Source organism: Sinocyclocheilus grahami, unplaced genomic scaffold, assembly GCF_001515645.1.
Source record: "Sinocyclocheilus grahami isolate Dianchi unplaced genomic scaffold, SAMN03320097.WGS_v1.1 scaffold24.1, whole genome shotgun sequence".
In the NCBI taxonomy this organism is placed as follows: Eukaryota; Metazoa; Chordata; class Actinopteri; order Cypriniformes; family Cyprinidae; genus Sinocyclocheilus; species Sinocyclocheilus grahami.
The window spans coordinates 2,705,184-2,717,295 of record NW_015505203.1 but is presented as its reverse complement, the minus strand read 5'-3'; the positions used below and the strand labels follow the sequence as shown (position 1 = coordinate 2,717,295).

Below are 12,112 nucleotides of genomic sequence, written 5' to 3'. Positions count from 1 at the left end.
TTTACTTTGAAACAATTTTTACTCAGAAAATTCTAGTACATCTCACAAATGATTACAAAGAAATGATCTTGATCTATGATCTATGGCAGCTTGTTTCCACCATGTGATAAAAATAAAAGAGGGTAATTGCAACTTTTTATCTCATAATTATAATTATAAATAATTCAGACTTTTTTGCTAGCAATTCTGAGTGGGTTTTTTTCTTTCTCACAGTTCAGACTTATTTTCTTGCAGTTCTAAGAAAACAAAACAGAACTGGGAGAAAAATACTGGGACAAAAAACTAGCAGAAATTAATTTGTAATTGTGAGCTTATAACTAGCAATTCTGACAAATAAACTCACAATTCTTAGAAGGAAAGTCTGAATTGTGAGATAAAGGGTAAAAAATTTCCTTTTTATTTTTTGTGATGAAAACAAAAAGAAAAAAAGAATTACTCAGAATACACAGAATTGCAAGAAAGTCAGAATTTTGAATTATTTTGTGGCATAAATTAACTTCCATAAGTAACACAATGAATTAAACAAGATATTTGTAAGTAGAAAGACTGAAATATAGTATTTTCTTGGAAAACATACTCCAATGATCTTTGTGTACAACTTTGAAAAATAAATTTTTACGGTGTGGTTTTATGTGCTTTGCCCAATGCCACAATGGTAATAGTTTAAGTTCAAACCTACAACCTCTTAGCTACCAGCCAAGATCTTTTACGGACTTCTGAAATGAGCAGGCATAATGAACCAGCTTAATTCAGATAGTCAATAAGTCTGCCATAATATAATAACAAACATGTGTGTGTTTGTTTTCCAGTGCGCTCAATGCGCTATAGTGTGAGAATGTGTGTGCGTGTTATTATTTCTAACACCATATGCGCAACACGCTGTACGTGACAGAGTTTTCCTTCCTTGAAACACCTCTGAGGAGACACAGGAGGCTCAACACTTCTCTATAATTCCTCTCACTTCTAACAAGCTGCACACCTCAAATTGATTCCTCGACTTCTCAAACAGCACCGAGTAAACACTTTTCTGAACCGCAGAGCAGGAGAACTAACCATTTCTACATTTCTAATTACGGTTAAAGGACATGAAGTTCTACATAGCAGCCAAAGTGAGGCCGCTCAGATTAGAAATGTCATTAGAAGGCGATAAAGTCATTGGCTTGAATCTGACACTTATTAGCTTTGGCAGCGTTTCAGTGATTAAGCAGGAAAAAACGTCAACTGCTGAGCCAAAAGACCTAAAGCACGCCTTTCATTGTGCTAATCTGTCTGTATCTGGCTTGGAAAAATGACCAACTCTCTTTGAAACATCACTCCGCAATTCTTAAGAGGAATTTTTTGCTGACAGGACTTTGCAATTGAGATATATTACGAGATGTGCAGCCAGCATTTAGATGTCAATCATCTGTCCACTTCAAAATGTGGTTATTAATGGCATTTAACCCTAAAATCCCCAGATCATGCAGCTTATTGAGGAAAACAGACTTCAAAAATGTTTACCTGGCAGATGATAAATTATGCAAAAAGTTGCTAATCCAGTCAACAAACACTTTTCTATTCTTGTACACAATAAACACAACAGTTGCGAATAATGATTATTTTGGTAATCGATTAATGTGTTGGATATTTTTTTTGATTAATCAGATTTTAAAAATGAATTTAAAAAAATTTGTTTCTGTATTTTATTGAAAAAAACATGCTATTCCAGTCTAAACAATGTGTAAGTACAATGTAACAATGTACATGGGAAAAACTGTTTAAACAATAATAATGAAAAAAGTTCTGAAGGCAGTTTAAATCACTATATTAAAAAAATTATAATAAAATAATATAATCATAATAAAGGTGACATGACTTGAAAAATTATTGGAGTATGTTTTACAAGAAAATACAATTTCATTCTACTATTTCTTTCTACTTCAAAATGTAATGTTTAATTCAATGTTATATGCCACTTCTTTGTAATTATTTATGAAATTTACTCACAAATCCTGAGTGAAAATTGTTTCAAAGTATATACTACACCATATTTTTGTGTAGTAAATAAACACCTCGGTTCTCTCATACGGTATGAGAAACAATAGGGCTGTTTTGACCTGGGGAAAAAACATACTAATGCAAGCAACATTAGAAGAGACAAGAAGGTGTTTCACTTGAAAAACTTCACGCCAAGAACATTTTAATCACCAAAATTTTGCGGTTGTACCACACTGCCACAATTGTAGTACAATGTAACAATGTACATGGGAAAAACTGTTTAAACAATAATAATGAAAAAAGTTCTGAAGGCAGTTTAAATCACTATATTAAAAAAATTATAATAAAATAATATAATCATAATAAAGGTGACATGACTTGAAAAATTATTGGAGTATGTTTTACAAGAAAATACAATTTCATTCTACTATTTCTTTCTACTTCAAAATGTAATGTTTAATTCAATGTTATATGCCACTTCTTTGTAATTATTTATGAAATTTACTCACAAATCCTGAGTGAAAATTGTTTCAAAGTATATACTACACCATATTTTTGTGTAGTAAATAAACACCTCGGTTCTCTTATACGGTATGAGAAACAATAGGGCTGTTTTGACCTGGGGAAAAAACATACTAATGCAAGCAACATTAGAAGAGACAAGAAGGTGTTTCACTTGAAAAACTTCACGCCAAGAACATTTTAATCACCAAAATTTTGCGGTTGTACCACACTGCCACAATTGTAAAAAAAAACTACCAAAGAACCACAATATGAGCCCAAAAATAAAAATTCTGATGCTTTGAAAAAAATCAATTTAACAACGTTTGTCCGTCATTAGCATCAGACCCATTTGATGAGAAATTGTGTAGGAGTAGTGAAAAAACAATGTGATCACTAGGTGGTGCATACAAGATTGTGACCAATTTAGTGAATTAACCAGCAAAAGCTATACTTTTTAAAACTGTTCAAAATACAGTACATTATAGGAGGAGAAGTACTGACTGCTAAATTATTGACTTTAACTGGCATCCAATGAAAAATTAATCAGGGACCTGTTATCACAACTTTAAAAAATGCATGGTTGCAAGTAGGGATGCACGATATTATCGGACTGATATCGGAATCGGCCGATAATGGCTTTAAATGTAAATATCGGCATCGGGCCGATATGAAAAATTATGCCGATATGTCTTTTTTGATAAGAGGAATATATTAACTCGCGTGTGCTCAGGGTGTCCTAGCGATTAGATCACGTCAGCAGTGTGGCTCATTCTTGAAGCAAAGTTTTGTCTCGATGATTAGATTGGCTGTTTTGATAGCTGCATTTAAACTGAGAATGCACGTACAGAATGATGCGTTCGGTGTGTGATAAGAGTAAACAGTAATAGCACATGCAGCGGCAGCCTCCCCCGGGTCCTAATGCCCGGTTAGTAAGGAGTTTTAATTCCGTAGGGGGCGCTGTTGGCCTACTTCTAATAAAATGAAAGCAAAATACACAAATAATATTTAGATTGTTTTGATTTAAAGGTCAGAAGCTATAGCTTACATGAACAAAAAAAAAATCACAAACATGACACTTGAATTAAATAAATTTTATATATACCGATTTATTCATTAATGTGCAATATGTTATATTTTTTAAACAAATTATGAGCTCTAAAAGATTTTCAGAATCTTTACAACTATTTTGCTTTAGACCATTTACAAATGTTAAATCATAAAATAAAATGTTAAGATTACCACTGCATCTTTCCGGGGGGAAAAAATGCAGTGATTAATATATAGTTTATTTATAGTTATTTTCAAATCTTCAATGTACTGTCATTATAAAATAACTTTGTTATTGTTTATTTAATTCTAACAAATAAGTTCTTGTTAAAAACGAACCAAAATTAAAAAATAATTATATATCGGTATTGCCATCAGCTATCGGCCAAAATGAGTTGAAAATGATCAACATATCGGATATCTGCAAAAATCCAATATCATGCATCCCTAGTTGCAAGTTAAAAATTCTATTTTAAAACATTTTTGGTTACATTAGCTTAATATTGTGACAATCGAAGCTTCTGTCGAATCGTGATCTCGATTCCATTTCGATTTATCGTGCAGCCCTATTGTGTGGAATGTAAACTTTAAAATTGTGCATTAAGCGATTTTAAATTAAGTTGTAGTTACTTAATCAAATTGTCTTGTTAACTTGGAAATGAGTCAAGTTCCCATATGCTTTGTGTAGGACTGGATAAGGAAAGTAAATGTTGAAATCCAGTGTTTTTGAGTGAAGGGAAACACCTGTTAGTGTTTAATGCTGTTATGTTTGACATTTAAAAGACTTTCTGTTATGTAGAAGTTTTTGTGGTTTGTGCTGAATAGACTAAATGAATGTAAACTGTTCAACAGTCCAAATTAGTGCTTAAAATTATAAGTTTGTTAGAAAAATGTATAATATTTTAGCACCAGCTTAACAAACAATCTTAATATCTCATCTGTTGTGGATTTTAATATCTTTGAAGTGGGTCCACAAACAGTGTGGGTTATGAAATTATTCAATTCTGACGGAACTCTGGTGTAAAAGTCACATTTTACAACTTTCCTTCAAACTGAATGAAAGCAAATAAATGCTGCCCTATCCTGTACTCGCAGTTGCATCGCTAAACTTTATGCATTTGGCATATGGTGCAACTGGAACAAGACGGACAGAAACCCCGACAAGTCCGAGCAAATGATGCATTTGTCAGTCCTGCCACCTGCGAGTACAATAAAGAAATATTCGTGTCTTTCAGCGCAGCTGCGCGCCTGAACAAAACGGTCCCAGATGGCTGATGGCATATCATGAAATCCGCTTTTTGATTAAAACTGATCGGCCTTTTCATAGGATTAATTGCTTATGAGCGCATGAATGTCGGGCGGTTCGCTGTCCACTAAATTAATGAACACTCCGAGCAGAGGCGGACAGGAGCGCGGGCATCTCGCCGCTTTAATCCTGTGCACACATGCGGAATAATCCGGTCTTATCTGCTCCGACTGCGTCTGAAAACTGTTGCTCGATCAGGGTTTAGCCACTTGCGGCAATTGGTCAGTTTTGCTGATCCGTGAGTGTGTTGAGAGCCAGCTGCAACGGATCTGAAACCGAAATAGCATCTGACATTTCTGAGAAAATAAGGCAAGCGGGGAAGCAAGCAGACTGTAAACAGACTCACGCGTACCTCCTATGCGGGCGTTGTAGGCTATGCCCACAATGCAGTGGGAGTTGTTGGCTACAGCAGCAACTTCACCTGCACATCGTGTCCCGTGTCTGGAAAGAAAATAAATGCAAGCATAAATCACACAAAGAATTAATATGTTAGTGTGTGTTTGAGCTTGCGTTTGATCAGAATTTTGAACAACGTGAGTCTTTGTTCTCTATTATCTCCTTTTTATTCTGTCCTCTTCACACTGCTAAAGGCCAAAAAAATACACTAAGACACTGCCTCTGATTCAAGCCATAGGGATTTGCCTCATTGTCTATGGCCTACATTCAAAAGTTTGGGGTCGGCAAGATTTTTTAATGATTTTGTAAATTTCTTATGCTCAGGCTACATTTATTTGATTAAAATCAATGTTGCATCAATAATAATAAAATATTATTATAATTTACAGTCAGGGTTTTTATAGTTACTACAACCATAAAAATCTTTTTAAAACATTTTTAGAAACATTTACACAAATATTTATTTTCAGCAAGTTGCCAAGGCAACAAAAATTTAACTGAAATCAAAATTTATAAAAAAAGAAAAATATTCTTTAAAAAATTAACTCGAAATGTTAGATATTCTAAATATATAAGAGTATCCCAATGATACTAAAATAACATTGTTTAAAATTATTTATATTAATTAAATAAATATATTTAAGTTATATACATAATTACCGTGAAGAAAAAATTCTCACATCATGAAATAACAAATGTGGTCATATCACCCACCCCTAGTATATTATATTTTATATATATATTTCAAATATATAATTTATTTAGAAGAAGTCTCTTATGCTCATCCAGGCTGCATTTTTAAATACAATAAATTTTCAATATGCAATAAATATAGTGCATTTTATAAAAAAATACAGTAATGAATGTAAAATATTATTTTACATTTACAATTTAAAATAATAGTTTTATATTTGAATATATTTGTAAAATGTAATTTATTCCTGTGATGCAAAGCTGAATTTTCAGCACCATTACTCCTGTCTTCAGTGTGACATGATTGTGCAAGAAAGTAAATAGGGTGAATTTTTGATTTCATTTTGGGAACCAAAAGCAAAACACTTTTGGACTCTGAAGACACATTTTAAAACAGATATTGAGTCAATCCTACATCCACCACTGTCAAAGTGGATACAGGAGCACAAGATCGCTGCCGGCTGCATTAGAAATGCATTAATTGCATTTTTATCTTGTGCATTGTTCACTCACTCTCGTCCGCTCGGTGCACTTCTTTACCAAAGTCTCTTTCAATAGTTTTTTTTTTCTGTCCTCACTCAATTAAGTTTCTACTCCGGGAGGCACGTTCTGCACTTCAGAAATGAATTGAATGTCGCATTGTTTTCCGGTTTCAAATGTCCTGATGAGTATTAACAAAACAGCGCTTTGAAGTTTTGTCTGAACTCTTGGCAGAGTTCATTGGTAAACATGCAGCGTGAGCCGAGAACAAGCATTAAATCAGGTGCTTATCAAAGACAGAGACATTTTCAATTAAATTCACACCAGCCTCAATCCCACTGGATTGGATTGGTTTCAGTGCTTCGCCACAAAAGAAAGCCTCTTCATTCTGTTGACACGCCACACGAGTCCGTCGTTACTCCTTTATTTGCATGGCTCCAAATATCACAGCTCTTGAAGATGTCAGATTTTCAAAACAGTGCTCTATGAATCATAGCATTATCTATTGCAGTCCAAAATAGCGAGTACCATAATACACCCTAACAACCAGTGTTGAAGAAAGTTACTTTTAAAAGCAATGCATTACAATACTGTGTTACTCCCTAAAAAGGTAACTAATTGTGTTACTTAGTTACTTTAATGGAAAGAAATACATTACTTTTGCATTACTTTTTCTCATCTGGCCAGGGCTTGATTGTTTGTTTTTAATATAAAAAGTTCTATTTTTGGCAAATGAGTAAAGTGAAATGAGTAAAGGGGCCATTCTGATTTGCAGAAGAATAGGCTGCAGGAGAAGAAAGTTCAACACTCTTACTTCAGCAATCAAATACACTAGTTACTTTAAAAAATGTAATCTGATTGCGTAACTTGCATTACTTGTAATTAAATTCATTACCCTCAGCACTGCTAACAACTACCAAAACACCCCAGCAACTGCCTAGCAAGATACATAGGGATGGGCAATATGAGTCATTTTATTTCACGGTAACAACAATTCATCTCCTCCGCGTCACCCTGGTCCCATTTTGGAGAATATCCACTGAACGTAAACAGCGTATGCTATTGTGTGTCAGCTGCGTCACGCGGATATGTTTTCTACGTTGTTTACGCTTTGATTTGAACGAAAACAACATATCCGCATGACACAGCTGACACAGAATAGCATACGTTGTTTGCGTTCAGTGGATATTCTCCAAAATGGCACCAGGGTGACGCGGAGGAGACAAATTGTTGAATAAAGTTGTTATTTTTGTTTTCTTTGCATAGAAAAAGTATTCTCGTAGCTTCGTAAAATCACGGTTGAACCCCTGATGTCACATGGATTATTTTACCGATCTCCTTGCTACGTTTCTGGACCTTGATCGTGGTAATTACATTGCTGTCTATGGGAGAGAGCTCTCAGAATGCATAAAAAATACAAGTGTAGTTTTGAGGACATCGGGACTCACTTGTTCTCGTTGCTGGAGTCGTATCGTGGGGTCGGGTCGTAGTCATTTCCATTCACATCGTAGCTCGCCAGCTGGTCCTAAATGATGCACAAAACACATTGAATAAATCATCTGAGAAATTTAGAGTGAAATTAACATTTTGTTTTCAACTCTAAAGATCTACAGTGCTAAAATATATAACAAACAATAATTTTATCAATCATACTGTGTTGAGCAGTGCTAATATTGTTAACTAAAACTGAAACTATTAAAAACATTTACATGAACTCAAAAAAATTAAAAGCTTTCAGTTATACTGTCAGTAAATAATAGACTGAACAAAAATTGGTGTAAAAACTGCTAGTAAATTTCACCAATAATTGCAAAAAATGGCAAGTAACATTGAATTGAATTGAAACTTTGAAGTAAAAATAGTGAAATAGTACTTTCTTGTAAAAACCTACTAAAATAATCCGTCTTATTTACAACTTTAAAAAATCTTTTTTACAGCGTAGTTGCCAAGGAAATATTTAAAATTTTTTGTTAAGTTTAAGTTAAAGCTGAAACGGAAAATAACACAACTAAAACTGAAATAAAAATAAAAAACTATGGACATTAAATTAAATGTAAAATAAAGCATAAAATATTAATAAATAAAACTATCATACTATATTTATGATATTAAAATATCACTTAAGTCAAGACACCCCAAGATAAAACTAAAAATGTATAATAAATAAAAAATTGACTAATAATCAGTTAATAATAAATAAATGAACTTAATCACAATCTTCCACAGCTGATTGATTTCATCAAGAATTGCAAACATTTTTTTATTACAAGTTTTTTTAAATGTTATGTTTAAATATACAAATGAGGTATTATCTCCAGAACAGAAATCTGAACATTGGATAAAGTCAGATTTTAAATTCTTGTTTTGTTAACATTTTTCGACTTTAAAGATATCTATATAACTGAAATCTACAGACAAAAAAATTATAAAGTATAATAAAATAAACTTAAAAGTGTATTTTGGGTGTTACTAGTCTGAAAGAAGACAAGTTATGAAAAGCCCAAAATCTCAACAATTGACCAGTTCAAGAAAAATATATATTTCTGCCTATAGTGTCTTGCCTAAATAAAATGCATTTACAGCAATAATCAATTATCTGCAACAGGAGATCAAGATAATCTCACATAATTCTGTGCCAGATCCGGATGGTTCCTCTCAATACCGTCATCCAAGATGGTGACGACCACATTTCGACCAGTGTAGCCTCTCTGCCAGGCCGCAAGGATATTCATTTCTGAACGGCAGCGGCTGTTTTTATCACTACAGTGCTGGAAAACAGTGAAAAGTCATCAACATCAATGTGAATATGCCTTCACTTGCAATCAGTTTAAGACACACGCATTGACTTTGAAAACAGGAAACATTGGAAGACAATTAGGCCGAAGCGATATTCTCAGTTCTCCAGAAACACAAGCCTTTATTACTTGAGTAACCATATGACTCAATCCCTCTGTGAGGAAATATGTCACAACAAACGGCCGCGTGAACCTGTAAATTAAACGGGACAATTCATGTTTATTCAGCAGCAGAGGTTTGCGTGTCCTTGAGGGTCTCATTTAAGATTCTTTTCAACGCCGTCTTTGAGGACACGATCAACAAAGACGTCCCAGTGTGAAGTCAACTTCAGAGGACGGATTGAAAACAGTCTCAGATTCCTTTGTGCTGGAATATTAATCATACGAGCGCAAATAAACACAGAATGTGCTTTAATAATGTCTGAAAACATCAGCTCTAATGGATTAACCATTAATCGTCTAGTGTTTGATACTGATATATGGAGAACAAAAGGATCTGCATAAAATTGACGAGGTCTACAGTTCTTCGAAGACACTTTGGAGCGGAAAAAATTAACAAAGAGCAACAAATTTTTTCAGGAATTTTTTTTCCAAGACTACTCTTCAATCAGTAATCAATGTGAAGCTTGATGAAATAGGAGCAAAAGTAAAACGCAAACATAAACAATCATTATAGAGTGAAGAAGGACAATTCATGAAGCTACTTTTGCCTGTAAGAGTTTGTGTGTGTGTGTGTGTGTGTGTGTTTGTCCTTTTAGGGCTTGACTTGGAAAGCTCAGATTCAAAGAGAAAAGATTTATATTCAGTAAACAGACTGTTCGGCCTCTGCTTTCTTATTGTATGAATCATTTAACCCCCATCTTGCTTCCTGGATCATCATAGAGCAGATGCAATCTCCAATATGACATTAACCAATCATTGAATCTGAGTTTGAGTCGATTCACTGAATCAGAACTGATTCACAGATTTTCTTCTCATTTTTTTACCTGTTTGCTCTCAAACCAGACTCACAAAGAGTAAACAGCACAGAATGAAGAAAAGCAACAGAAAAAGGAAGAATTCAGAGGGCTGTGTTTCAATTCTTACTTGACATTATTCTGATGTAAACTCTTCTACACTAGTCCATATTTACAGACTAGTTGTTTTCATATTCACACTCTTGCAAGCTATTCTAAATCAAACTTTTTTTATAGTATTTTTATATTTATAGTATTGTCCAGTTGTAGTGTTTTTCAAATTGTAGAGCAAAAACATATATATTTAATATATATCACACAGTGAGATGGATTTTAAAGCTTTAGAGTTCCAGGAGGTGCATTCATCAAATAAATCACTAATTCTTCAAACTTTTCTGAAAACTGTAGAAGCCGAAAAAAAAATCTTTATACCACAAAGAAAACCTATCCAAAAGAGATGCATGTATACAAACTGAATTTTCTTCAAAATAATGCAACATAATAATGCAATCACATTCGTCCACAATAGCACAAAAAGAGTGCAGTGGATCATATGGAAGTCAGATTCTGCCACTAAATAAAAAACAATAGAAAATACTTTTTATCTCACAATTCTGGCTGTCTCGCAATTCTGAGTTTATATCTTATAATTTAGAGCTTATATCTTGCAGTTCTTACTTTCTGTCTCAGAATTCTGTTTATATCTCGGAATTCTGACTTCTTGTCTCAGAATTCTGTTTATATCTCACAATTCTGAGTTTATATCTCATAATTCTAAGTTTATATCTCATAATTCGGAGTTTATATCTCATAATTCTGACTTCTTGTCTCAGAATTCTGTTTATATCTCACAATTCTGAGTTTATATCTCATAATTCTAAGTTTATATCTCATAATTCGGAGTTTATATCTCATAATTCTGACTTCTTGTCTCAGAATTCTGTTTATATCTCATAATTCTAAGTTTATATCTCATAATTCTAAGTATATATCTCATCATTCTGAGTTTATATCTCGCAATTCTGACTTCTTGTCTCAGAATTCTGTTTATATCTCATAATTCTAAGTTTATATATCATAATTCTGAGTTTATATCTCATAATTCTGAGTTTATATCTCGCAATTCTGACTTCTTGTCTCAGAATTCTGTTTATATCTCATAATTCTGAGTTTATATCTCATAATTCTAAGTTTATATCTCATCATTCTGAGTTTATATCTCATAATTCTAAGTTTAAATCTCACAATTCTGAGTTTATATCTCATAATTCTAAGTTTATATCTCATCATTCTGAGTTTATATCTTGCAATTCTGACTTCTTGTTTCAGAATTATGTTTATATCTCACAATTCTGAGTTTATATCTCTTAATTCTAAGTTTGTATCTCATAATTCTGAGTTTATATCTCATAAGTCTAAGTTTATTTCTCATAATTCTGAGTTTATATCTCATCGTTCTGAGTTTATATCTCGCAATTCTGACTTCTTGTCTCAGAATTCTGTTTATATCTCACAATTCTGAGTTTATATCTCATAATTCTAAGTTTATATCTCATCATTCTGAGTTTATATCTTGCAATTCTGACTTCTTGTTTCAGAATTATGTTTATATCTCACAATTCTGAGTTTATATCTCATAATTCTAAGTTTATATCTCATCATTCTGAGTTTATATCTTGCAATTCTGACTTCTTGTTTCAGAATTATGTTTATATCTCACAATTCTGAGTTTATATCTCATAATTCTAAGTTTATATCTCATCATTCTGAGTTTATATCTTGCAATTCTGACTTCTTGTTTCAGAATTATGTTTATATCTCACAATTCTGAGTTTATATCTCATAATTCTAAGTTTATATCTCATAATTCTAAGTTTATATCTTGTAATTCTGAGTTTATATCTCGCAATTCTGACTTCTTGTCTCAGAATTCTGTTTATATCTGACAATTCTAAGTC

The 12,112-nt window shown here is 32.9% G+C and overlaps 1 protein-coding gene across 1 annotated transcript in view; it reads right to left on the bottom strand.

The window, feature by feature from the left end:
• The window catches only part of LOC107563219 (proprotein convertase subtilisin/kexin type 6), a 104,000-nt gene that overhangs the window by 65,958 nt on the left and 25,930 nt on the right, over positions 1-12,112 (bottom strand). The window contains exons 4-6 of the mRNA XM_016248034.1: positions 9,028-9,171; positions 7,852-7,928; positions 5,187-5,275 (exon numbers count right to left, since the gene is read on the bottom strand). Coding sequence (XP_016103520.1) covers positions 5,187-5,275; positions 7,852-7,928; positions 9,028-9,171 — 310 coding nt within the window. The remainder of the gene's footprint in view (positions 1-5,186; positions 5,276-7,851; positions 7,929-9,027; positions 9,172-12,112) is intronic.